Source organism: Coniosporium apollinis, assembly GCF_000281105.1.
Source record: "Coniosporium apollinis CBS 100218 chromosome Unknown supercont1.15, whole genome shotgun sequence".
NCBI classification, from domain to species: Eukaryota; Fungi; Ascomycota; class Dothideomycetes; genus Coniosporium; species Coniosporium apollinis.
This window is the reverse complement of record NW_006913277.1, coordinates 393,323-417,633: the sequence shown is the minus strand read 5'-3', so window position 1 is coordinate 417,633 and position 24,311 is coordinate 393,323. Positions and strand designations below refer to the sequence as shown.

General features: G+C 55.5%; 11 protein-coding genes across 11 annotated transcripts; 5 read left to right on the top strand and 6 right to left on the bottom strand.

Annotated features, from left to right (window-relative positions):
- Positions 1-870: 870 nt before the first annotated feature.
- On the top strand, positions 871-1,692 carry W97_03719 (uncharacterized protein; the record flags this gene model as incomplete). Its single annotated transcript, XM_007781614.1, has 2 exons — positions 871-1,342; positions 1,430-1,692. The coding sequence occupies 2 exons, from the start codon at positions 871-873 to the stop codon at positions 1,690-1,692; spliced, it is 735 nt and encodes a 244-aa protein (XP_007779804.1).
- Positions 1,693-2,258: 566 nt separating this feature from the next.
- On the top strand, positions 2,259-3,299 carry W97_03718 (uncharacterized protein; the record flags this gene model as incomplete). Its single annotated transcript, XM_007781613.1, has 1 exon — positions 2,259-3,299. One exon carries the CDS (start codon positions 2,259-2,261, stop codon positions 3,297-3,299), a length of 1,041 nt encoding a protein of 346 aa, XP_007779803.1.
- Positions 3,300-3,738: 439 nt separating this feature from the next.
- On the bottom strand, positions 3,739-4,130 carry W97_03717 (uncharacterized protein; the record flags this gene model as incomplete). Its single annotated transcript, XM_007781612.1, has 2 exons — positions 3,739-3,924; positions 4,014-4,130. The coding sequence occupies 2 exons, from the start codon at positions 4,128-4,130 to the stop codon at positions 3,739-3,741; spliced, it is 303 nt and encodes a 100-aa protein (XP_007779802.1).
- A 366-nt stretch (positions 4,131-4,496) lies between these two features.
- Positions 4,497-5,845, top strand: W97_03716 (uncharacterized protein; the record flags this gene model as incomplete). The annotated part of the gene is made up of 5 exons (XM_007781611.1): positions 4,497-4,596; positions 4,655-4,731; positions 4,784-4,936; positions 5,003-5,263; positions 5,396-5,845. 5 exons carry the CDS (start codon positions 4,497-4,499, stop codon positions 5,843-5,845), a joined length of 1,041 nt encoding a protein of 346 aa, XP_007779801.1.
- Positions 5,846-6,123: 278 nt separating this feature from the next.
- Positions 6,124-8,439, bottom strand: W97_03715 (uncharacterized protein; the record flags this gene model as incomplete). Its single annotated transcript, XM_007781610.1, has 4 exons — positions 6,124-6,322; positions 6,404-7,807; positions 7,861-8,085; positions 8,156-8,439. 4 exons carry the CDS (start codon positions 8,437-8,439, stop codon positions 6,124-6,126), a joined length of 2,112 nt encoding a protein of 703 aa, XP_007779800.1.
- Positions 8,440-8,789: 350 nt separating this feature from the next.
- W97_03714 (uncharacterized protein) lies at positions 8,790-10,147 on the top strand (the record flags this gene model as incomplete). Its single annotated transcript, XM_007781609.1, has 2 exons — positions 8,790-8,884; positions 8,950-10,147. 2 exons carry the CDS (start codon positions 8,790-8,792, stop codon positions 10,145-10,147), a joined length of 1,293 nt encoding a protein of 430 aa, XP_007779799.1.
- Positions 10,148-10,750: 603 nt separating this feature from the next.
- Positions 10,751-12,268, bottom strand: W97_03713 (D-lactate dehydrogenase; the record flags this gene model as incomplete). Its single annotated transcript, XM_007781608.1, has 3 exons — positions 10,751-10,951; positions 11,015-11,764; positions 12,176-12,268. 3 exons carry the CDS (start codon positions 12,266-12,268, stop codon positions 10,751-10,753), a joined length of 1,044 nt encoding a protein of 347 aa, XP_007779798.1.
- A 561-nt stretch (positions 12,269-12,829) lies between these two features.
- On the bottom strand, positions 12,830-13,381 carry W97_03712 (uncharacterized protein; the record flags this gene model as incomplete). Its single annotated transcript, XM_007781607.1, has 1 exon — positions 12,830-13,381. The coding sequence occupies one exon, from the start codon at positions 13,379-13,381 to the stop codon at positions 12,830-12,832; it is 552 nt and encodes a 183-aa protein (XP_007779797.1).
- A 1,456-nt stretch (positions 13,382-14,837) lies between these two features.
- W97_03711 (uncharacterized protein) lies at positions 14,838-16,417 on the top strand (the record flags this gene model as incomplete). The annotated part of the gene is made up of 2 exons (XM_007781606.1): positions 14,838-15,020; positions 15,089-16,417. 2 exons carry the CDS (start codon positions 14,838-14,840, stop codon positions 16,415-16,417), a joined length of 1,512 nt encoding a protein of 503 aa, XP_007779796.1.
- A 1,316-nt stretch (positions 16,418-17,733) lies between these two features.
- On the bottom strand, positions 17,734-17,904 carry W97_03710 (uncharacterized protein; the record flags this gene model as incomplete). Its single annotated transcript, XM_007781605.1, has 1 exon — positions 17,734-17,904. The coding sequence occupies one exon, from the start codon at positions 17,902-17,904 to the stop codon at positions 17,734-17,736; it is 171 nt and encodes a 56-aa protein (XP_007779795.1).
- Positions 17,905-18,425: 521 nt separating this feature from the next.
- Positions 18,426-24,039, bottom strand: W97_03709 (uncharacterized protein; the record flags this gene model as incomplete). Its single annotated transcript, XM_007781604.1, has 9 exons — positions 18,426-19,271; positions 19,320-20,173; positions 20,268-20,794; positions 20,849-21,156; positions 21,207-21,438; positions 21,485-21,727; positions 21,776-22,865; positions 22,925-23,829; positions 23,915-24,039. The coding sequence occupies 9 exons, from the start codon at positions 24,037-24,039 to the stop codon at positions 18,426-18,428; spliced, it is 5,130 nt and encodes a 1,709-aa protein (XP_007779794.1).
- Between the last annotated feature and the right edge of the window lie 272 nt (positions 24,040-24,311).

Genomic DNA, 24,311 nt, shown 5'->3' with positions numbered 1-24,311 from the left:
GATTAGATCAAGTTATCAAGCCATCACCAATCGCTTCCCACGAGCGTTCCAGATGCGGGCCCTGCAGAGAAGGAACCACCACGTATTTCAGTCAGGCTTCTAGCACTGCAGAGCCTCTGCATCAAACATCGCTGTGAGAATCCGCGACACCATAAAGGCTTCTTTGTCGCGGTTGCGGTCTTCGGAGGTGCTCTTATCATCATCTGGCTCTGTTCCTTGATGATGAGGGAGGTAATGGAAATGGGGGTTTGAGGAAGGTAGCCTGATTTGAGGCTAATTATGTGAAGAACGCACGGAAAGGGAAGCTGAGATGGAAAGGAGACGGCACGGGAAGGAAACGTCGCCTGTGCGCGACGCGCCTCAGGCATGGCAGAGGGAAGCACCGGGAGTTGCCAGGCAGATGACGTGGCCATTAAAGCGACTTGCGCCGAACAGTGGCAACACGAAAGAGCATTCCAAAGGAAACGTGAAGGCGAAGATGGTCATGGTCTTCTGAAGGAGTGGTGGATGGCCGTGCGATTAAGCTTTCACACAAGCTGCTTTTTTGAAAGGCGGCTGATGTTGTGACTATTTGCGGGCTAGGCAGGGGGGCGTGCAGGCGCAGCGAGGAGCATAAAAATGCAGCTCCCCCGAGAACAAAAGCCCCGCACGGCCAGCTCCCAGACCCACTCGACACCGCCAAGCGCCTCAAAACACGCCAAGCACCCACGTCAGAGAGCTATCGATAAAGCTATTCACTTTTCCCAGCTTTATTTGTTTCCACTCGAATTTCCACGCGCCCTTGCGTTGCTGGCTGCGGGCTTCGGCCTCCCATCAGACAGCCCGCTTCAACTAGCTCCACACCTTATACGTCATACTTGGGCCCGTACCATGGAATCGCCCGGCCCGTCGTGGGCGCCGCAGTCTCCAGACCTCTCGGGCTACCACTTCCAAGACTCCGACCCCTTGCCAGCCTTACCGGCACAGCACCAGACCTACCGCGGCTCCATATCGCACACAATACCCTACACGCCCACCGACGCCTACACACCTCCCAAGAACGCCTACTTCGCGCCGCGGTCGAACGGCAAGACAGTCACCCGCAAGGAGTCGACCATGGAAGAGGAGGACGCCGACTGGACGCCAGAGAAAGCGGCTGTGCCAGTGAGGGCGGCGAAACCACGCGCAACTAAGAAGGCCAAGATCGAGGCTAGTCCGGAGCTACCTGATAAGGCGCCGCCGGCGGCCGCTGCCGAGATCGAGATCGAGATCAAGACCAAGTTCCCGGTCGCGCGCATAAAGCGCATCATGCAGGCGGACGAGGAGGTTGGGAAGGTTGCGCAGGTGACGCCGCATGTTGTTTGTAAGTCCACTCTTTCCTGATCCCTAGTGATTGGTAACCGTACCGCTGGGCTTGGAGCAGAACACTAGCTGACGATTCTCTGTGCAGCAAAAGCACTAGAGCTTTTCATGATCGCCATGGTCTCCAGGGCCGCGGGCGAGGCGAAGTCGCGCGGCTCGAAGCGCATCACGCTGCCGCACCTTAAGCAGACGGTCGTGAAGGAACAGCAGTACGATTTCCTGCTCGATACTGTCAGCAAGGTCGCTGATGCGCCGGCTGTGAATGAGAAGAGTGATCCAGACGATCCGGCGGAGGGGAAGAAGAAACGCGGCAGCGGCAGGAGGAAGCGGAAGGAGAGTGAGGATCTTTAGGTTCGCTTGTTCTTCGGAATTCGCTGCGGTTGAGCGATAGGGATCGGTTACCTTACGGCGTTTGGCGAATCGCGGAGTGTGCGTGTAGCTGCTAAGAGCCCGTAGACGGGGTTTCTTTCTTGGGTTCTTCGCAATGGCTGATGCTGGACATCTTATTCTGCTCAGAATCCACGAAATCTTTCACTTCCTTCTGCACCAGGTTGGCGCTGAATGACATTACAATACTTCCCGCCATTAAACAAACTTAGTTTGGTTACTCTTCAGCCTAATCATGGGGCGAATTCAAGGGAAAGTTTGGGAGTTGAGTGAGGCCCGAACGGCTTTTGCTGACTAAGCCGTCAGTTTGGTCTCAGACTTCGAGGCATGCCCGAGACATTAAGACATTCGCGCAGCTGAATGACTAAATTATCAATACGCGTAAAACGACTTTCGGACGCGTCGCTCTACCCCTGCTTCGTACTCCTCCTGTCTAAGGGACGTACTGGCCGCGAACTCCAAGCTCCAGTATACTGAAGCTTGAGCTATCCACAGCTCGACCATATCTTTCACAGCAGACATCCCCCAACATGTCCAAAGCCACCCTCGCCATAATCGCCGCCGTCAGCGCCGCTACGGGAGCCGCAGCGACGGCAGCACTCTACTCCTCGCGCAAAGAAACCACGCCAACACCCTCAGCATCCCCTACCTCGACCACCCCAACCGCTCCGCGCACCCCAAGCCCAAGCCCAATAATACCATCCGCACCTCTTCCATCCACGCCTACTCGAACCCCCCTCACTCACCCCGTCGACCCCTCCGGCCTCTTCCAATACGGCTTCCCCGGCCCAACCGCCGACCTCCGCACCCACCCTTCCCTAACCCTCTCCTACGACCGCCGAACCCGGAACCCGCACTGGGTCGCCGAGCACATCACTCCTGCGTCCCTCGCCGCCTCCAACGCGGACAGGAAGCACAGCGTCTTCGTCGAAGACACCAGCATCCCCGAGCCCTTCCGGGCGAAGCTAAAAGACTATTTCCGGTCGGGCTACGACAGGGGCCACCAAGTGCCCGCCGCGGACGCAAAATGGAGCCAGGAGGCCATGGACAGCACGTTTGTGCTCAGCAACATGTGTCCGCAGGTCGGCGAGGGGTTTAATCGAGACTACTGGGCGCATCTGGAGGATTTCTGCCGTCGCTTGACGCATCGGTACCCGAGCGTGCGCATCGTGACAGGCCCGCTCTACCTCCCCAAGCGCGACGCTGACGGAAAATGGAGGGTGTCATACGAGGTGGTGGGCTCCCCGCCAAACGTCAGCGTGCCGACGCATTTCTACAAGGTCGTGTTTGGGGAGGATGGGCGGACGGGTGGGGAGGTGGCGGTTGGGGCGTTCGTGCTGCCGAACGCGCATATTGACAACTCGAAGCCGCTGGCCGAGTTTGAGGTCCCGGTTGAGGCGGTCGAGAGGGCGAGTGGGCTCGAGTTTGCGAAGCTGTTGCCTGCGCAGCGGAGGAAGAGATTGTGTAGGGAAGTGGATTGCTCGATTTTGGTGAAGGAGTATGGGGATCGGCAGAAGAGCTTTGGCAGGGGGCAGGGTGGACAGGGTGGAAGGGGGCTGCCGTCGCCGTAGTAGGGATTGATCAGCGGGAACTTGAGGTTGCAGTGTAGAGCGTGATTTATGGTACCTCATTCGTGGGGCGCATAGTGTAGCGGCGGGTCATAACATAGCGTGGAGTCTTTTCCGGCGCTTCGGATGTTTTCACCTTTGTAGTTCAGCGTCTGATCTGCTCAGTATGTGTAGTATTAGATTGATTCTTATAGAACAGTCTTTCAATTCCGTCGGAGCTGAGACTTAAGACTGCAACGGTCCCACCCCGTTAGGTTGGCCGCCTATAATACACAGATTTCCGCCCTCTATTCCATGCGCGATTCTAGCCTGCCGTCCCAAGTGCCGTACAGTTCCCATGCAATACAATCCACCTCAGCCGCCCGAGTCTTCTCTCCCCACTATCTGCAACCCCCTTCCGTATTCCCAATCGCCCCTCCTTCCCTAGTCATATTCCAAAAGTCTAGAAATTCCCACCCAACCCCCCTTGCCCCGCCTCCCGCTGTATGCGCGCAACATACTGCCGACTAACGGTATTCCACGCGGCCATGTACTTCTCCATACACGCCGAGAAGCACGTCTCCTCGGCGCGCGAGAGCGAGGAGCCCGGTTTCGGGATGCAGGCTGTGAAGCAGTGCTCGTTAAGTTTCTGCCATATCAGACGTTAGTCAAGGGAAGCCTTTGGGGGCGAGATCTTGGGATGAGAATGAGGTTGGGGGGATGGGGGAGTGACGGCACCTCGACGAGCTGCCGCGCGTTCTGCACGGCGGCTTCTTGCCGGATCTGCTGCATCACGGCGGTCTTGGGGTCGGAGGAGGCGTAGGCGGAGAGGTTGGACGTGCTTAGGGAATCCATGGCTGCGCAAGGTTTTGGCGGGGAAGGTCTCGTGTTGTTCGGGGTTTGTTGGTGGGAGAGGATTCTTGTTGGAGGGAGGTGTAATGGAAGCTGGCAATGTCAATGATGGTGATGTTTGGAGCTTGCGGCCAAAAAGTTCGCGATGCGGTCGACGATCCGGGATCCCTGCAGCCTGAGGTTTGGAAGGACCGCCGAGCCGAAGTTGACAGCTTCACTCCCAATTTCAAACATCACTGATACAGGGCACACGACCACTGTCTTCTGAGCGTCTGAGGAGCAACTTTTTCCTTTTAGCCGCTCAATTGGTTTTTTCAATTATCCTATCAGCCTGGGCCGTTCTGCCAGGCAACCTACCTTTCGACAGCCATGCTGCTCGCGCGGCCATGGGCAGCCGTCTCGCTGCTGGCGACAGCTGCCCTAGGATGGGTGAATACAGCCTCGGCGCAAGACGATGGTGAGATCAAGAGTATACCGGTACACTCTCCTCATCCCATATCACAGTATAGCGGCTAACATGTCCCCAGCTACGCACACACAGTCTACAACCGGTCAGTTCCCGCCTCAGCCCCTAAGCCCCGATGCGCCTACATCCACCCCCATAGTGACCAGTACCGGTCTCCCGAATACTTGTCCTGACCGTCGGCGTGAGACAGCCCTACCTCGACTCGGACATGCAATCCCGCTGGTTCGACTTCGGCGGCGACACCATCGTCCGCACCGACAAGTACATCCGGCTGACCGCCGACCGGGCCTCACGCGCTGGATGGCTCTTCTCACGCGTGCCCCTAACAGCCACAAACTGGGAGGTATATACCCACGCCCAAAAACTGCACCGTATAATCCACGGGGTAGACCGCTCACCACACTTCCAGATCGAAGTCGAGTTCAAGATCCACGGGCAGGGGAACCTGTACGGGGACGGGATGGCGATGTGGCTGACGAAGCAGCGCGGGCAGGGCGGGCAGGTGTTTGGGAGCACGGACATGTTTGAGGGCTTGGGGATTTTTTTCGACACGTATAAGAATAATCGGCCGGGGGTTGTGTTTCCATACGTCATGGCTATGTTGGGGGACGGGAAGACGCCGTACGACAAGGCGAACGATGGGAAGGCGAATGAGTTGGCTGGATGTTCGGTATGTTCGCTATCGTCCCTTGTTGTGCCCTTCTCTACCCTTTCCCCCCTTTCCCTCCCTCGACCGCTATCTCCTAACCTGACCACGAACAAACCCACTGTGAAGAATACTCAAGATTGACACCCCCACCAGGCCCGCGGCATCCGCAACCAGCACACCCACCCCACAAAAGCCCGTCTAACCTACTTCGCCGAAAAGTCCCTCTCCCTCGAACTGCAATACAAGTCCGAGTCGACCTGGACGCCGTGCTTTGACATCCCCTCCGTCAAGATCCCCTCAGTCGCCTACCTCGGCTTTTCCGCCGAGACGGGCGAGCTGAGCGACAACCACGACATCGTTTCCGTGCAGACGAAAAACCTGTACTCGGCCGGCGGGACGGCGGAGAAGAGCAAGCCGCTGAGCGGGAGCGGGGGCGCGGGGACGGCCAAGTTCCCGACTGCGGGCACGGGCATGAAGGGCAGGAGTGGTGGCGGCGGGTGGGGGTGGTTTTTCCTCAAGTTTATACTTTTTGGGGTCGTGGTTGCGGGGGCGTATGCGGGGTTTACGATGTACAGGACGAACAGGAGGCGGGACAGGTTCTAGAGGAGTTGTTTGAGGAGAGTAAGAGCTTTGTAGCTGTCGCGCCTTTAAAACATCTGCATAACTATACGGAATGTCTGTTCTGTACTTTCTCGGCTTCTATACCCTCAGTTCACGTAATCGCCACATCCGCGTTACTCGCATCCCCTCTCTCCAGCGAGTCTAGTCCTCTGGTTCGAGGTGGTTTCTGCGGACCGAACCACACAGACATTCCGAGCCGCTGACCCTAGACAAAGATCGATCCTGGCCAAACAGGCGACTCGGCCTAGGCGATAATCAGCTCAGCCCTCTCCCTCGCCGGCAGCAGCCCTGTCAGCCTCGTCCTCCGAGTCCGCCTCAAAATTGTCGGGATGCTTGGCAGCATCCCTCCCCTTTTTCGCGTTCGAGAGCGGTTTCCTGGCCTCCGGGATGCCGCCCGAGGTGACCCACAGGAAGTAGGGCTCCCTATAGCTGTCGATGTGTGCGAAGAAGGCGTGGAAGCTATCACACGCGTGTCTTAGTCAGCCAAAACTCTACCGTGCGGCCGCCTCACCCCTCTCCGAGCAAGAAAGGAGGACTTACGTGTTATCCCTCTCCTCCTCGCCAAAAATCCTCTCATAAATCTCCCGCTGCTTAAACTCCTCCATCTCCTTCTCATAGGGTTCAAAAGTGATCTTGGCTTTCCCAAACTTCTCCGCCGCCCGCGCGTTGTAGCTCTCAAACACCGGCCGTTCCAGCAACAAGCCCAACCCGGGCACTTTCGGCACACTCACCGTCTCGCTTCCAAACGTCTCCCCAATCCGCTCGATCGCCGTCCCGCACCGCACCACCAGCGCCGCCATCCCGACCATCTTCCGAATCTGGTGCATCATGAAGCTCTGGCCGTGCACCTTGAGGGACAGCCACTCGGTGTCGCCGATAATGATGGGGGTGTCAGACACACGGAAGGATTTGATGAGCCGTTTGGCGGAAGGGTCGCGAAAGGACTTTTGGATCGTGTAGTTGTGGTAGGAGTGGGTTCCTTCGTACGCCTTGAGGGCTGCCCTGATGCGGTCGAGCCGAGCCGCGGGAATGCGGTACGAGCGTTTCGCGGCGAGGTAGGCGGTTTTGAGGCGCTTGACTGCGGCATCGAGGGCCTTTCTCTGGGAGGGGGAGGGGGCTGTGCCGGAGCCAGTGGTGGTGGGCGCGTCGGCGGTGGTGGTTGTTGTTGAGGATAGGGTCGCTACTGATGAGGAGAGGGATGGGACGGAGTCGTCTGCAGGTTGGATCTCGTCTTCGAAGCGGGGTTTGGCCGGCTGAGAGGGTGCTTGGATGATGATGGCGGCTTCTTCGGTCTTCTCTGGGTCTGCACTCTCTTTGCTTTCCATGTTGTCCGGGTCGACCACCTTGACTGGCTGCCCGATGTCCGCAGCTGCCTCAGCAACCGCCCCTGTCCCGCCGTCCTCGAAGCCCTCAGGATCCGCGTCACTATCGTATAAGGCCTTCAGAACCAGTTCCTTGATCTCCGCATCCAGCTCTTCCAGAATCGGCGCGATATACCTCTCCTCCGTCTCCGCCCAAAAGTCCTTGACCTCCTCCTGCCGTGCCTGATACCCCTCCAAATCCCCGCACTCCTCGGCAACCTGCACCAGCTTCTTCCCGAGAAAGCTGCTTGGATGCGGCGGCAAGAAGCAGTGCGTCGGAATCAGATACTCGTACCACCTGCTATCGCACGCCTGGTAGCAGCTGAAGCTCCCAATCGTCCGCTCGATGCCCCAGACCCTGATCTGCGGCGACAGGTGGCTGTTGATCTTCTGGACGACGTCCTCGTCCTCGACAATCAGCTTGAGCGAGATGACGTTGCCGGCGGCGTGGACGCCTTTGTCGGTGCGGGCGCAGCGGACGAGGGCGCTCTTCTTGGGGTCGTCGGCGTTGGCTTTGGAGATGGCGCCTGCGGCGACGAAGGCGGTGAAGAGGTCGCCTTCGATGGTCTTTTCGGTCGTGTTGCTGGGGGCTGTCAGCTGTGCGATCTGGCCTGGATGTGAAGAGAGCTGAGTCACATCTGCATCCCCTTATACCCGCTCCCGGAATACCCAATCATGACCGCAACCTTCCTCTTCGGCCTCCGATCCTCTGCGGCAATCTCCTCCTTGGAGAAAGCCGCTGGCAAGACTGACGCTTTGCCTTCCCCTGCCGCTCCATCCTCGCCCTCGCCCTCTCCCTCAGTCTTCCGCCGCTTGTTCTGCTCGGCCTCATTGCGGCCCCGTCGATCTAGCTGTTGCGCACTGCCAGAGTCAGTGCGCGCGCGAGGCAGAGTGCGTTCAGCGATTCTGGGGGGGCGGCCGGGGAAGCTACAAGTATTCTCCACGGCCCAGATCCTTCTTCTTATTTCGGCTGCCGTGCTGGAACTTTGTTCGTTCCCAGGCTCGCTTCTGGCTGCCGCGTTTGCGCTTGTTGGGGCGGTCGGGGGAGTCGTTGACGTCGTCGTGGTCGCTGTCGTTGCGCTTTCGACTTGTTGGTGGAGGAGATGAATGGAGTTGCGATAGGGAACTGGTGGTAGTGGAAAGTGCCATTGGCTTGTCGGACGCGGACGCAGACGCCTGGGCGACGGAGGATGCGCGTTCGCTGACCTGATCCATTGGGCAGGTCGAGCGAGCATCTGGTGGTATGTCGAGCTGGTGATAGGGAGCTTCGTGGTGTTGAGTTTCTCACCTTTGTGCCGAAGAGCTGCCGGCGGCCTTCGTCATCCGCCGAAGCTCTCCATTGTCCTATTGTCCCACTGTCCTACTGTTTCTGCGGGTTCTCCTTCCTCGCGCGTCCCTCACTTCCAAAAGGCCTGACTGTACTTTAGTTTAGAACTTCGATAATTATTCTCGCAGTCCTCACCCCAGTCTCTCGTTGGAACAGCTGGTACTGTTTCGAGATATCAGCTTAGACCGCCGCTCATACCTTCGCGCATTCCATCACTTCCTCCAACGCAGCTACAGTCATGGAGCACGCCCGCCTCCTCATCCGCACCATCGTCCGCGCCTTCTACCAGACCGAGCACGTCGTCGTCATCGACGCGCTCGACATCCATAAAGCGTCCGTTTCCCCCCACCTCCGCAACCCTTTCCCCCAAAGACACCCCCACAGCTAACACCCCACAGCCTCACCCTCTCCGACCTCGCCCTCATAGTCGACAACACCAAAAACACCAAACCTCTCGGCCGCACTCTCGGTCTCCTCCGCACCGCCGGCCTCATATCCGTCTACGCACGCTCCGAGACCCGCCCCAACGCCCTCAAACCCACCACCCGCGAATACTTTTACATCGACTACCGGCGCGCCGTCGACAGCGTTAAGTTCCGGCTGTACCAGCTCGACCTCGCGATCAAAGCGCTCGCGAAGCCCGGTGGCGCCGAGAAGAAGGAGTTCTGGTGCCGGCGGTGCGGGGCCGAGTATTCCGCGCTGGAGGCGCATGATCTGATTGATTTTGAGACGGGATCGTTTCGCTGCGCGAGATGCCAGTTTGAGCTTGACGAGCGGGAGGAGGATGGCGGGGTTAAAGGGGGTGAAGACGACGCGGTGGCGGCGTTCAACAAGCAGGTTGCGGGCCTGCTCAAGATCCTGCAGCGCGTGGACGAGAGCGTCGTGCCTGTCGTGACCGGGGAGATGGCCGTCGCGAATATGGTACCCCTGCCCCGCGATGAGAGCCTCAACCCGACGGTCCAGATGGAGGTGTTTGACCCCGCGCGCGCGGTCAGGCCGACGGCGGTCAAGGGCATGGCGACGGGGCCGGAGAAGTTCGATCTGGCCATCACGACGGACGCGGAGATTACGGCGCAGGAGCTTGCGGCGAAGGCGGAGAAGAAGGCGAGGATTGCGACGCAGAATTTGCTGCCGAGCTGGCATACGAACAGCACGATTACGGGCGAGGCGGTGGTCGGGGCGGTCAAGGTCGATGAGGACGGGGCGACGCCGCTGAGGGGCGAGGACGCGGACGATGAGGATAAGAAGGGCGGTGAGGGAGATGCCTACCTAGAGGATTATTACCGGCAGATGAGGGAGGAGGAGCAGGCGATAAAGGCGGCCGAGGAAGAGGCGGAAGAGGAGGATGAGGAGGACGAGGACGAGTTCGAGGATGTTATACCCGGTGGGCTGAACGGTGTTACCAACGGTTCTCCTGCTGGACTTCCCGCAGCAGATGAGCCGGACGCGAAGAAGGCCAAGGTCGAGATTGAGAAGCCCGCTGTGCTGGCTGATCGCGAAGCTGCGGCGTCTGTCCCTGGGCTATCCGCACCAGCGCCTGCTCCAACACCGACTGCGGAGGAGTCCGACGAAGACGAGTTCGAAGACGCGTTATGAGTGATATGGTTTGCGTGGTGTTCATGGAGTACACGGAAAGACAAAAGCGCGGAGAGGTACTCGTGCAGTTTCGGAAAGGCATCGCTAGGCGCAGGACATGCATCTCGATTCGGACGTTCTCAAATCTCGATCTCTCTGGTCATCTAGGCTGATCATCGGTCCTCGTTGTCTGAACCTAGGCCTCATAGCTTTCATCAGCACTAGAACTTCGAGCCGTGTGCATGTGTTTGAGACTCTCGCTGGGTCGCTACGCAAATGATAGGGTCCACATGGCATATCCCTTGTCTAGTGGCTCATCGAGCAGTCTTTCTAGAAGACTCGCGCATGTCTGCAAGGGCACAGCATTATCAGAGAAGCAATTGGGCCCGATTCAGAGCCCAACCCTACGCTCTCGGAAACACAAGCAGTCCATCAACCCCTTCATCAATTGCTTCCTCATAGCATTGAGAGTCAAGATCAATTTGATATACCGAGTACCAGAACTCCCAGAAGCAAGGCTAAACAGGCACAAAAGCCCGCCTTTCCGCCCAGATTGAGCAGAGTAGTGCCCCAACGCCCGTCCGACTCCAATCTCCGCCCACCACCTTCCCATTCCACGGACCCTCACGGCCTCGGCGACAGAACTCCCCTTCCACCTACCAGATCGTTTTTGCATGGCGACCCCTTGGCAAAGGCCTCCATATTCCTGAGCGTGACCTCTGAGATCTCGCGCAAGGCCTCGCGGGTAAAGAAGCCCTGGTGGCCCGTCATGATGACGTTTGGGAAGGTCATCAGGCGCGAGAAGTAGTCGTCGTGGATGATTTCCTGCGGGGCGAGGCGTCGCGTCAATCAAAGGCCTTTACAGAGAGCAGAAACGAGAAGACTTACCGAAGACCTATCAAGATAGAATAGTGAGCTCTCCTGATCATACACATCCAACGCCAGCCCACCCAGCCTCCTCTCCTTCAGCGCCGTGATAACCGCCGGCGTGTCGATCAGCCCGCCTCGCGAAGTGTTGACAAGAATAGCCCCCGGTTTGATCTTCGCCAGCGTCGCGCTATTGATCAGGTTCCGCGTCGACTCCATCAACGGACAGTGCAGCGACACGACATCCGACTCGCTCAGCAGAGTGTCGAGGTCGACGTACTCGCCTAGTTCCTGGAACGCAGGCACGGTAAACGGATCATACGCCAACAAGCGGCATCCAAACCCCTTCAGGATCCTCGCAGTCGCCAGCCCGATCTTGCCCGTGCCGACAATGCCGACAGTCTTGCCGTACACGGTGAAACCCATGAGGCCATTGAGGTTGAAGTTGCCCTCGCGCACGCGGTTGAAGGCGCGGTGCGTGCGCCGGTTCAGCGTCAGCAGCAGCGCGACGGCGTACTCGGCCACCGCTTCGGGGGAGTAGGCCGGCACGTTGGCGACGAAGAGGTTGAGCTGCTTTGCGGCGGCGAGGTCGACGTTGTTGAAGCCGGCGCAGCGGAGGAGGATCGCGCGCGTGCCGTTGGCGTGGAGGGATGAGAGGGTCGCGGCGTCGAGTTGGTCGTTGACGAAAGCGCAGACGGCGGGGGAGCCGCCGGCTAGGGGCGCGGTCTCGAGGGATAGGGCCGTGTTGTGGTAGATGAGCTCGAATGAGGTCTGAGGGTGATGTTAGAAGACCGTTGCTTGGTTTCTTCATTTCCGTCGTTCATCTTCTGGGCGGGTGATGGATGGACGTGTGAAACTCCCTGGGTCTGACAAAGTGCTGCTCATGCAGCTTTTACCACATGCAGGACTGAGACGTTGTGATAGATTTTCGGTCCCTTTCACTAGCTGAAGGAAAGAAAATGAGGGCAGGTAGATGATACAATAGAGAGCTTTGGATCGACTGAGGGTTAAACACTCTTCATCCGTAAGCTGTCTCTGTGACAGAAGGGCATAAGGGAAGCCGCACGGCATCATTAGGAACAAATTAGTCTACGAGTAGATATATAGGACACCGGACGAGAGAAAAGACACTCTTGACAAGTTCTGGAGCCGCAAGATCAAAAGGAACTCTACACCACTCACTTCGTTCGAGGCATTCGACGAGAAGAGCTGTTCGTTAGCTTCGTCAAGGAACTGCCGGTCGTAGGGCTGTGCGCTAAACACCGCGATCTTCATGGCTCCATTAGTACGGCAGCTTAAACTGACAGGCTCTGTTGCCATTGATTAGATTGGAGGTAAATTTTCAATCAAGTCTCTTATGAAATGCTCGGGTGATGTGATCTCCACAGCAGATGTGAGAGTATGCGGAGTTCTTAATCTGACTGGGCTTGGCACTTGGCTGCTTCGATGAGTCGAAAGCATCACATGAGATCTCACGGCAAGGTGAGATTTCAGCCGATGTGCTTGCTGACAGACAAATACGAGTAAGCTTCCTTCCGGTTTCTTTTCGAGCTCACAGTTGTGTTGCTTTCCGCGAATCCTAGTCCAGCGTTTGTAAACGAGGCCTGTTCCGTCGTGCAAAGTTTAGACCCGTAATTGCCCTCGAGTCCATCCCATAATCAGTTCTTAGTAGCTACGGCTCACTGTTACAGGTTTGTCAACTGCTCTTGATATATACTACAAACACCCAAGGCCCGCCTGAGAGCCAGTAGATACTCTCAATAATGCGATGGCTCGTCGCTGAGAAGCACACAGTAATATAACTGCACACTCCCGCAGCTGTTCGCACCATTGTGATCACTGTTTGAACAAATCTGAGTTCCCCCTCAGCATCCGATTGACCCCATCCTGCACCGCCAGCAAGGACCTGTCCCCTCCCACATTGGTGAGTGTGAAGCCGAAAGTCGAGTACTCAGCCGAATCCCCAATGAGGATGTACACATGGCCAGCGGTCAGGCTGTTCGACCCATTGTGTTCCAGTATCATCGTACCCCGTGTCCAGAAGCCGCCAGGCGTGTATCTGGATCCGATCTCGGAGTCCGCGGCGGAATTCCACCGTGTATGGGGGAACTGGAAGTCGGAAGTGGTAAGATTGTACCATGGCAAGGAGGCGCCGGATGTGTTTTGGTGGATGCCGTCGATATGTAGGCGGAGAAACTTGGCATACGATTGCATGGGACAGTGCACTGTGCCGGCTGGGCCGATCGTTGGAGAATTGTCACGGTAACGGAACTCCACGCCTTCGAATGAGACAGGACGCCCAGTGTTGGGGTCAGGGATGTGCGGCCTCGGGTTGTCGATCGATGTGTTCGACGCTTCTGGGTTTGGGCCGAAGCCGCAGCCTGTCATATTGAGAGGGGTGAAGAGGCGGGACTGCATCTGTTCTTCCCACGTAGCGTTAGTGCGGAGCTCGAGAATGAGCCCAACGAGTATGTAGTTTGAGTTGGCGTATGTCCAGGTTGTGTTAGGGGTGCTGGCTGGGGGCTACGAGAGAACCCGGCGAGCGACTTCGAGTCGGCCGTCAGACGGTGCCAGGGCGGGGTTGTACATCTCCTCGAGAAAGGTCAAGTTGAAACTCCAGGTGTCATTAATACCAGAGAATTGAGACGTCAGCATGGCTAGCGTCGTGTCTCGATGTCCCGGATCCACAACCGAGGATAGTTCTGGCAAGGCATCAGCGATCGTGGTATCCCAGGAAAGAAGTCCTCCTCGAATGAAAGAAGCTAGCAGAGTGGCCGTCATGGCTTTGGTCAGAGACCCGATGTGAAAGGTGTGATTTGGCGTGATGAGCGGAGCTGCCCCCTCTTTGCGAACCCCTGTAGCGAGACTCAGGAATGTTCCATTCTTGCTTTGCCCAACTGCGTATCCAGGCAAATTGTACTGGGCTCGCATGGATTCAATCATCTTAAGAAACTGCGAAGCGGACTGCGAGGACGGACTCGATTCTGATTCGGCTGAGTTTCTGAAAGTTTTCAGCAAGCGCTGATAAACATGCTGCGAAACTGTCTACCCTTACTCGTTATTCCTTGTCAGTCCAACTCCTAGCCCAACACCCAAAGCGATCGCGATACAGATCCCAGCTAGTATGCTCCATATCCAGATCTTTCGTATTTTACCTACTCGCTTAGCGCTGCTAGGAGTACAACATGAGATTACTCGAACGAAGCAAAGAGTCCAGTATGACGGAGAGCAAGGCCGTAATAAGAAAGGCTATGAGACTAGATAAGGTCCCCCAGCTACTTGGGAACCCCTTACGGCCGAAACGCAGAGTTACCTATGATTAGAGTCTCCATACAAATTCTCCATAACAGGGAGGGATTTTTGTATGTTGACCTTGGCGGCGGCGCACTTGCAGCTAGTCCTTAGACGAATTGTATGCAATTGCAGCCATTTTGATTGATCTTGGCGTGGTCGACTCAAGGCCGGATTCGACCTACTCGAAGAAAAAGCAGTATACTGCAGCGGCACCATTTATGGCGCTACAGTAACAAGTGGACTGTACTTATGCGATCCACGGTGAGCTCGGAGCATGCTCAAGCAGTTTTGTCATCCGCCTTGTTAGGGGTGAGATAAGTTTTTGTACTCCCGAGGTTGAAGTCGTGATGCTCAAGGCTGCGGAGACGGTTCTTCCGGCACGCCGATGAGGCTCAACGTCCCTTTTCTTCAATGGAAAGGAGCCCCTGCAGTTTTCGCAACAAGTTGCTGTAACTCGCTTGAATCTTTGTAGAAGACCGTCATCGGGATGCCGATAGCTATTTGTAATAATTAATAAACCATTCGCTGGGGTACGGAGGCAAGCGTCGCCATGTCATCGTGGATATCACGAGCGACAGCATCGCACAAGGCCCAGCTAGTCACCACAGCCATTGTGTCTGGCGTCATAGTCGCCGGCGCAGTAATCGGCTTCCAACAAGCCAAGCGCATATACAAGGTTGAGAGCGTCAAGTCGTCGATACCAGACATAAACCAGGAACACGAAGCCACACGGGTAGATTTCTCGCCCGCTTACTCCCCCGCTCTTGATACATTGAACATGCAGCTGACCCTTAAGCGAAGATAAACGAATATGGCGCCGCGAATGACATCTTCGCCCCCTCCAAAGAAGATGAACGCTCCGCAGCGCTCGCCCACCGCGCCCGCTCCGGCGATTACGATGACGAATTAATCCTCGAGCAGCTCGCCCGAAACCGCGTCTTTCTCACTGACGCTGGCCTCGCCCAACTTCGCTCCGCTTTCATCATCGTTGTCGGCCTCGGCGGTGTGGGCAGCCATTGTGTCGCCGCCCTTGCGCGTAGCGGCGTCAGCCACATCCGGCTCGTGGACTTCGACCAGGTCAGTCTAAGCAGCCTCAACAGGCATGCTGTAGCCACGCTCGCCGATGTGGGCACGCCGAAGGTGTTTGCGATGAAGAAGCGGCTCGAGCAGATTGTGCCGTGGGTGCAATTCGACTGCAGGAACGAGCTGTTCTCCGAAGCGGCGGCGGAGCGGTTGTTGCAGGGGCTGGACGGGAAGAAGCCAGACTACGTCGTCGATGCTATTGACAATATTGATAGCAAAGTTGCGCTGCTGCATTACTGTAAGACGAACGGGATCCCTGTTGTTAGCTCCATGGGCGCAGGATGCAAGTCCGATCCCACGAGGGTGTTTGTGGGCGATATCTCTGCTAGCACGGAAGATCCGCTGTCGAGATCGACACGAAGGCGACTAAGGGCGCTCGGTGTAAAGGACGGCATTCCGGTGGTGTTCTCAACGGAGAAGACAGCGCCGGGAAAGGCTCAGTTGCTGCCGTTACCGGAAGATGAGTATGTGAAGGGCAGCGTCGGAGACTTGGGCGTGCTACCGGACTTCAGAGTTAGGATCTTACCGGTGCTGGGGACAATGCCGGCGATCTTTGGGCTGTGTGTTGCTAACCATGTCATTCTGGAGATCACGGGGTATCCGCACGAGTACTTGCCGTCGAAGGCGCGAGATAAAATGTACGATGGCATCCTGGGAAACTTGCAGGGTCTCGAGGAGAGGCTCACGCGGGCGACAGGCGAAGAAGCTGTCGGGCTGAAGATTCCGATCACGCAGGACGATGTGGGGTACCTAATCGAAGAAGTGTACAGAGGACGGAGCGTTCTAACCGGCTTGAGCACAAGACTCGCTCTCACTCGATGGAGGAAGCCGAAGGCAGGTTTCGTTGATAAGAGGTACCTGCCCGGCCAGAAGAGCACGCTGTTACAGCTGAGAGACCTTGTATGCATGACTAAAGAGGAAGCTGCGAAGCACGAGAAGGAGGTACTGAAGGGTGACAAGACGCCGGAGGACCTGTACGATGAAGAGGTGATCAGGCTGGTGGAGGAGAGGATGGCAGAGGAGGCGAGATTTGAGAGACTCAGGTGATGTAATATTCTGCCTTACCGCCATTGACCACTGGAGCTCTGGATACCACTCGTTCCAATCTGGACTCTTTGTGACTGGCCGATCCGACGTACTCGTCAAGTGTATGTCAGCAGTACTGGTAAAGGCTCCGCCACAAATCCAAGAACGCCTACCACCGTATTCAAAGCCCGCCGGAATAGATGGATGGACATTCATTCTGGACTTCTAGGTCCGTGTCTTAATGTCATTCTTCTATCTACATCTGCTATCGCTAGTCCGAAAGAGCGCGTACGGTTGTACAAAAGAGATCACATAAACAAGCACCAGCCGAGGGTGGTGGATTGATTGCATTCTTACTATGACTGGTAGTAGCAGGTACCAAGTGCGCGGTGACTTGGAGCAACAAGGAAGGAGCGGCAGAACCTACCCCCAGTTTATCCCGCCACCACCGCAGGAAGCAAAAGGGAACAACAATGAAAACCCACAGCAGGAGCAAAACTCCAAGCCTCCGAAGAGGCTTGTCCCTGAGAAACACCGTCATATCCTCGACCGGGTCGGGAGGATCGGGGGTTTTTGGTGGGATCGATAAGGTTCTTGCGTTTTCCTTCGCACCTCCTGGAAGCGAGGAGGGCTGGGTATCGAACCCGGCACCCTCCAAGTCCATTTTTTTGACCCGTAGGCCGGAGATTATTGCGCTCAACTAGACCACTGGTCTAGTTGGGCGCAGGTGAAAGCGAAGTTCAGTTTCGCAGCTTATGTAGTAGGATTCAATTCGTAGGGGCTGGACAAGCACAATTGCAGTCTCTAGCGAGCTTTTTATCGCAATGCTGCAGAAGGGGCTTGGTCGCTCCGTGTATTTCGAGGGATTCTGCACGCGTTTTGATTTCAGTCCACAGCATCGTGTCTCCCTCAAGGTAGCAACTACATGCAGCACGTTTTCCACAGCTTCATTTGGCATTAGCTTCCGTCTATCTACCAACTGTAACAGAAGCGCAGTAGCACAGCAGACAAATTGCAAAGCTACAAGCAACGCCCGAAATCCTGCTTCTTTTCGTACCAGACATCAGTCGCATCTCCTCAGCACTCCCTGAACTAAATATCAAGTGCACCACAACTTCTTTCTTTGCGACTTTCATAGCGCACCAAACACACTATGCTCAACTGCAAATCGCCCACCCCGATTTCCCTATCGCAGACTTGAGTATCCATCCTCCGCTCATTATCCGCTTCCACCATCTTCGTCAATGCTTCTCTACAGCAATGGATCAGCTTTCCACCCCTCACCTTACCAAAGTAACCTCAACATACCGTTCACCAGTCCTCAACTCAAAACCCGCTCACACCGCCGCCCCCGCCGCCTTCGCCGCCTCAGCAGCTTCCCTCTCCTCCTTACTCGCGATGATTTCCCGCACTTCTTTCGTGACGCAGGTTTTGTACAAGTAGAGCAAGGCGAAGGCGAAGAAGAGGATTAGCATGAGGATCAGGACGATCACGTGCGTGCGCTTCATTTTCTCGTTGCTGGGAGCCTTTCGTTGCGTGCTTGACGCGGCGGTTTGGGTTGTTTTTGATGGACGTCTCGTTGGACGGGTGGAGGGTCAGATGAAGGCCGGTGGGCTGTTGAAAGGAACAAGTGAGAACGACAAGTGGTTCTGAGAGTGAGTGCCTCTGCTTCGGTGGTGTTGCGTCTGCTTGAGAGAGTGTTGTCAGTCATGCTGATTGCATGGTTGAGCGGTTGGAGAACGATGTACCGGTAAAAGCTCGAGGGAAACTAGAGGCAGCAATGATATCGGGATTGATGCTAGTACAGGACAGCGAGGCAAGAATAGACTTTTGTTCGTCGAAGGGTGCAGTTCTCCAGAAACGAGGGCGGTAAATGTGAATATGATGAAGATATCAGATCTTGTGAAGCAGATCTGGTTGCCATGGCAAGCGTGAATTCACCCATCGTAGACCGCTAAGCAGATGTTGAGCTGATCATGTATTATATCGACTGACCAATGCAGTACCTCAAATATCTACCACCATCCCCTTAGCAAACATTCCCAGCCACCTCGCACAGCTTTGTCTTCATCACGCCCAACCTCTCCACCACCGAATCCGACAAAACCGTCTCAATCTTCTGCAACCACAGCTGATGCACTTCATTCGCCTCCCCAACATCCGCGAACTCTCTCAGCAGCCTCCTCACCTTCGACCCCTCAAAAGAGCCCTTCCTCGACTTCCTCCCCCTCCAGTGCAGCAGGACCTCCGCACCGTAGGTAAGCCGCATCCCCATCACAAAGACCTCTGGCTTCGATGTCCACCCCAGCGGACCGTCCCCCTGCGCCTTTGCGGCGTCCATGAAAACGCTCAAGCCCGACCAGATCCACTTGCTGAAGTACGCAGCGCGACTGCGAGTGACAGCCTCATCCGAGAGGTTTTTAAGGACGCGCGACCAGATGACAACCTCCCTGACGTCATCGACGAATAGGTTTTGCTTCTCTTGCACGAAGAGGGTAGTTGAGTCTCGCTCTGCTTGCTCCAGGACGTCGAGGGGCGAGACTGAGCCATCGCTGCCCATGACCCGGTGAATCGCTTCTTCGCACAGATGGCGAGAATCGGGGTACGTCTTTACGAGGTATTCCGAGAGGCGCTGGCTCGCGACAAGCGGGACAACGTCTTTCATGCCGTCGCGGTAGCGAGGGCCGGCGATGATCCGGGTGACGACTTTGGTGGCACTGTCTCTGATCTCGTTGTCGTCGTCGTTGAGCGCGTCGTAGGTGACTAGCATGAGATTGAGCAGGGCGGAGGCGGCGTGGTTGGAGGGGTCTGGCGTTCTCCAGACGCGTCGCATGGAGTTGAGGGAGGAGACTGCCGCGTAACGGATGGGAAAGGCCTGGTGCTGGATCAGTCAAAGCACCGCGGTGTATGCGGCAGTACATACATTGGACTCTTCGAGTGCACAACGAATCTGCCGCACGAGGCGCTGTGTTTCGTCGGCAAGCTCTGTGGTCCACTGAGCCTGACCCTGAAGCTTGGAGTCCAGGAAGGGTCCCTGGAGACGAAGGGAATTCTCGTATAGAGATGGTGGTTCTGTATGAGTAGCGCGATTTGCACTACTGCTGTTTCTTCCTGAGTCTTTCGCCGGTGTGAGTGGCAGATGGTGTGCCCCAATAGAGTTGATCAAATTAGCAAGAACCGACTGAAGGACCGCCTTGACTTCGTCATTCCTGGTTGTCTCGAGGACGTTGAAAAAGAGTGGCACCACATGCTGCGCTATAGCTAAAAGCCTTGCATCTCTTCCGCGACCGAGGATCTTGCCGAGGTGCTCTACTACAGCGCAGCAGCTATCTGTGTCAGTTTCAGCGGAGTCAGACATGAGATTCCTTAAGTCTTTGACGGCGGAATCTGCGCCAGACTGCTGCGTCAAGGCCGTAGGGTAAAGGACCATGATGAAACATAACGCAAGGTTGCGGGCGGCGGCTTGTCTAAATAGAGACGATTCCGGTCCGGTGTTGCTCTTGATACGCTTTCCACTCCGAGCCCTGTATGCTTGGTGCATGAAACTTTCTGCAAGCTGCCCGGTGGGCCCATCGAACGACATTGCATTGTGAGATTCGCCGATATCGTTCTCCTTGTCCATAGGCGGCATACACGAGAGACTGCATTCGACCAACACAGCTTCGCCAATATCATTGAGAACCTCCAGGAAAACTGCGGCTGTGAAAGGGCAGGTATTTTGCTCAAACAAATCCTCGTAGCGGCCTCGTAGCGTTGACAAGATGTGCTGGAGAATACCTGGGGAACTGTCAGGGCTGCGGCGATAAGACTATTGCTAGAACAAAAGATGCGCAACTGTGACTAGTGTTTATCATGGTTGCGAAGAGCTTACCTTGGTCCTTGAATGGGGCCTTTTGCAGGACGCGATGCACGACATATCTTACGCATAGTAAATCACCATGCAACGAGTTCTGCGAGCTTAACGAGCTGTTGACGAGCAATGCGAGTACGATATCTCTATGCTCCGCTGGAGAAACAAGACCAGCATAAGTGCGAGCGGCCATATCTCGAACATGCCAGTGTGGACTTCTTGTCAATCCGAGCACCAGTTGGCGGATGGTTCTAGCTTGGGCAGGAGGAGGCGGGGCGCGTTGGAGGATTTGAAGGACAGGAAACACCCCTTCGGCGACAGCTGAGAGAGAGGTGTTGCTTCGAGCTTCTCCATCCTTGTCCTCCTGTTTGGTTGGCCTGGGTCGCAGCAGTCGAGTCATAATCTCAAGTAGGTTAGGGTACTTTTCGTAGGAAAGACATGACGCCTTGACGGAATCGTGCTCTGTCCAATTTTGAGTATCCCCACTGCCAAGCAGTCGGTCGATGAGCGCTCTAAACAACATCAGTCCGCAGTTTCTGATAGCCCATCTACGAGAAGGTCAGTGAGAGCGCATTGAACAAGTAGGATGTAGTCATCGTTACACATCACTTTCCAAGCGACTTGCTGCAAGATCCAGTCCGCTCGCTAGGTAAGGCTCGGAACTTTGGCCGAGTTTTGTGTCGGTGTAGATGTCTTTCAGGCAGTTCATTGCATGTACTTGAGGTAAATGCGTTTCTTGGATGTTCGTTCGACGTCCCTCAAGCTGGGCCTCCGCGCGGAGATCAACCATCGCTTGCCTGAACAAAGGTCCCTCAGGGTCTGCGCTCAGCACACCGGTTATCAATGCTGGCATGCCAGCTGATCGCCGGGTAATTGTTGAGCCTTTGTCACGTATGCATTGCAAAGCGTCCTACCAGAAGTAAGCTGAGCTCTAGCCTCAGCGGTATTGATGGAGCTCACCTCATACCAGGCTTTCGGCAGTCTTTGCACTACTGGGTCATCTATCTGACTACAGCGTAAGCAGCACGAGGCGAAGGTCTGAGCCACGGTAGAGAAAGCACCTCGATGACGGAGTTCTGCAAGTTGGATAAAGCATAGTTTGCCAAGGTCCTTGATATCCTCAACACCGAGAATGGCTGTCGCACGGGCATTGCTGAAGGTGGCTTTTGCTATGATGACTCTCATTAAGGCGCTACCAACATTAGCATGACGTATCGAGGGGGGTTCGGTAGACACACCTTGCTTCCTTCAATGCCCGCCAGGCGTAGCTGAGAACATCCTTCGTGGTAGTTTCAACGTCTTCTTGAACATCTTCCGGGACATGGCCCTCGGGGGCGTCGTTGCAGAGTATATCGCGCACAGAGGCCCATATATCATGAAGACACCGAAAGAGCCTCTGATGCAAAAAACGCCAGTCGGCCGATGCCTTCTTAGACGGTGTTTTGATCGAGCGGTAAAAATCAGGTCTGTTGAGGATGTACCTAGCCATGCCGTTAGCTTTGCTTGTTAAAACAGAGTGAGAACATTACTTAAGACTTGCAAGCATGCCATGGACTGGATGTTCATTGACAGCTTTGGAGAGATCGTGGTTCACGACACCAATCGCTTGCTCGACGCCCTCAATGAGGTGACTCACAATCGAGTACCGTGTATTATGCTCCTTGGATTGAACCGCATCTTTCAGTCCACTGTCTTCCTCCTTGGCGGATTGCTCATACAGCAACTCATAAGAACGGGCTACTCCATCTGCGTGGTCTGCACGGCCACTGAGTTGCATCATGCGCTCGGCCTTCTCAAGAAACGGCGGCAAGCTGGCGGCAAATGATTGCCCGGCGAATCTGTGTTCCTGAGTCTTCATAGCATCGAACAAAGCTGGAGCGGCATTACAAAAGGGGGCTGTTCGGTCTCCCGAATCAATCATCTTGAGGGTGAAAGACGCTGAGTGCCGTACATCATCGAAAGGATCGAGAAGGAGATCAAACAGAGCACGAACAACGCCGGGAGTTAGTACGGTGATATGAAATGGCCACTGAGTTCCTCCTCGTGCTTGTCTCGAAAGATGCTGTTGCGGGACACTTCCGTCAAGACCCGACCTCGTTACGGTCGTCAGGCACCTCAACGCCGATATGTGCCGTTGGTAGGGGCCTCCAGGCCTCAGTTCAGTGGAGAGAAAACGTACATACCAACGTATAAATTCTTTGTGAGTATGCAAATCTCGTACCAGAGGTAATGAATCCAGGACATTGGATTGGTGCTCCTCCTGTCTCATTGCTGGTCGACCAGAATCCGACATAGCTTGCTGTTTAGCGAGAGCTTTCGCGAGAGCTTTCGCGAGAGCGGCAGTAACTGCCCTCAAGCGATCAAAGAATCTCTGAATAAGCCCAAACAATTCGCTACGGAAATTCGCATCCGACTCGGCATGAAGATGAGGCAGGTGTGTCTGGAGATATCGGAACGTTTCAACCGTGAACGGTCGAGTAATTGCCACTGAAGTCACAAGTAGCGCCAGTGCGGCTAGCCTTACGCCAGAGGAAGAGTGCGCTAGGAGGCGACCGACGGATCTATCGGGGATTCTGACAACTCCATTACGGAATTCGATTCGTCTGGAAGCTCGATAGTCTTGAGACGTCAGTAGTGTCTCATTTGCAGCCATGTTTGGTTCGTGTGCTCAGACTTACCAACTTCTTGGACCAGCCCGATCTCTTTACCGGCCTGTAAGGCCGCAAAAAGCAGGGTTTCATCGCTATCTTCGTTTTCGAACCCGTTCTCTTCTGAAGCAAGCGTGCGGTTAGATTTGCAAAGACGGATATGATCCTCAAGATGTAGAAGGTTCAGAAACTGAGAGTAGTCATCGAAATTCAGCTTGAACAAGCCAGGAAACAAGTGGTTCCTGAAGTCTGGTACAGACTCCGGCGCTTCTCCGACGGTGCTCCTCAACGGTTGGGCCCAGACCGGATACAGCTCCCTGTGGCGTGCAAACTCTTCCTGTTGTTGGCGACCTTTATCAAGTAGAGTGACCACAAAATGCCCGGCGGCAGGAGCCAGATCATTTCGAGTAACACAGCTGAATAGCCTCCGCAAGAACAGCTGAGTATGATCTAAAGATTCGGGGACCCGGTCTTTGCTCAGAGCATGCCGCTGATTCCAATCCAGGAACGCGTCAAGCAATATGCGGATTGTGAACAACTTCGAAACAAGGAAATGAGTCAATGCCTGCAGAGCCGGCTTGGCCTTACTCTGGCTATTCTGCTCGAAGAGAATGTCGAATAGGTCATCAAGAATGCCATTCTTGATTGATGAGGTCTCAGAGTCGTCTCCAGCTTGTATCAAGAGCGTTGTTAGGACGACTAACACTTGTCTCATCGATTTTCCCTTTGCGGTATCAGATCGCTCAAGGAAGACTCGGAAGAACTTGATCCAGGCACCATTTCGCCAGACGACTGCCCGGACATCCTCCCGCGGGGAGATGGAGCAGCGTTCCAACAGAGCACAAGTCAGATTGCACGCAGCAGCCCGGTGCGTATCGGATATATCTACCAGACCAGCGGTTTGAAGCACTAATTCTAGTACGTCCTCGGTATGTCTATACAAATGCACTTAGCACGTGACTTACACTCTCGGGCAATCGATGTCCACAGACCATCTGTTAGGGGCTCTATATGTCTTACTTTACATTCATCTCCTCCGTAGCAAGGGTGCCATCCGCTGCAATGATAGAGTCAAGTTGTCTACTCGTACTTCTTAACACGTCCTCAGGCACCGGAGCGGCATACTTCCAGATGAAGGTTTCCATTGCGGCATGTAGAGGCAACCCGAGCGTTTCCCTCCCGTTCCCGCGCAAGACGCGCTTGAAATGTGCTTTCTGCGTTCGAGAATTTGTGCAGAGCCGTCCGGGAATAAAGACCTTGCGTGAAGCAACTGCTATTTGGTCTATTACTTCACGGGCGCCGTGCCGAGGAATAGCCGCCACATTTTTCGAGAGGCTGCTCCTTGCCATCATCACCCGCTTCGAGTGCAGGACAGGAGCGCGACCAAGGAAACCACATCCCCCCGGCGTCTTTTCAT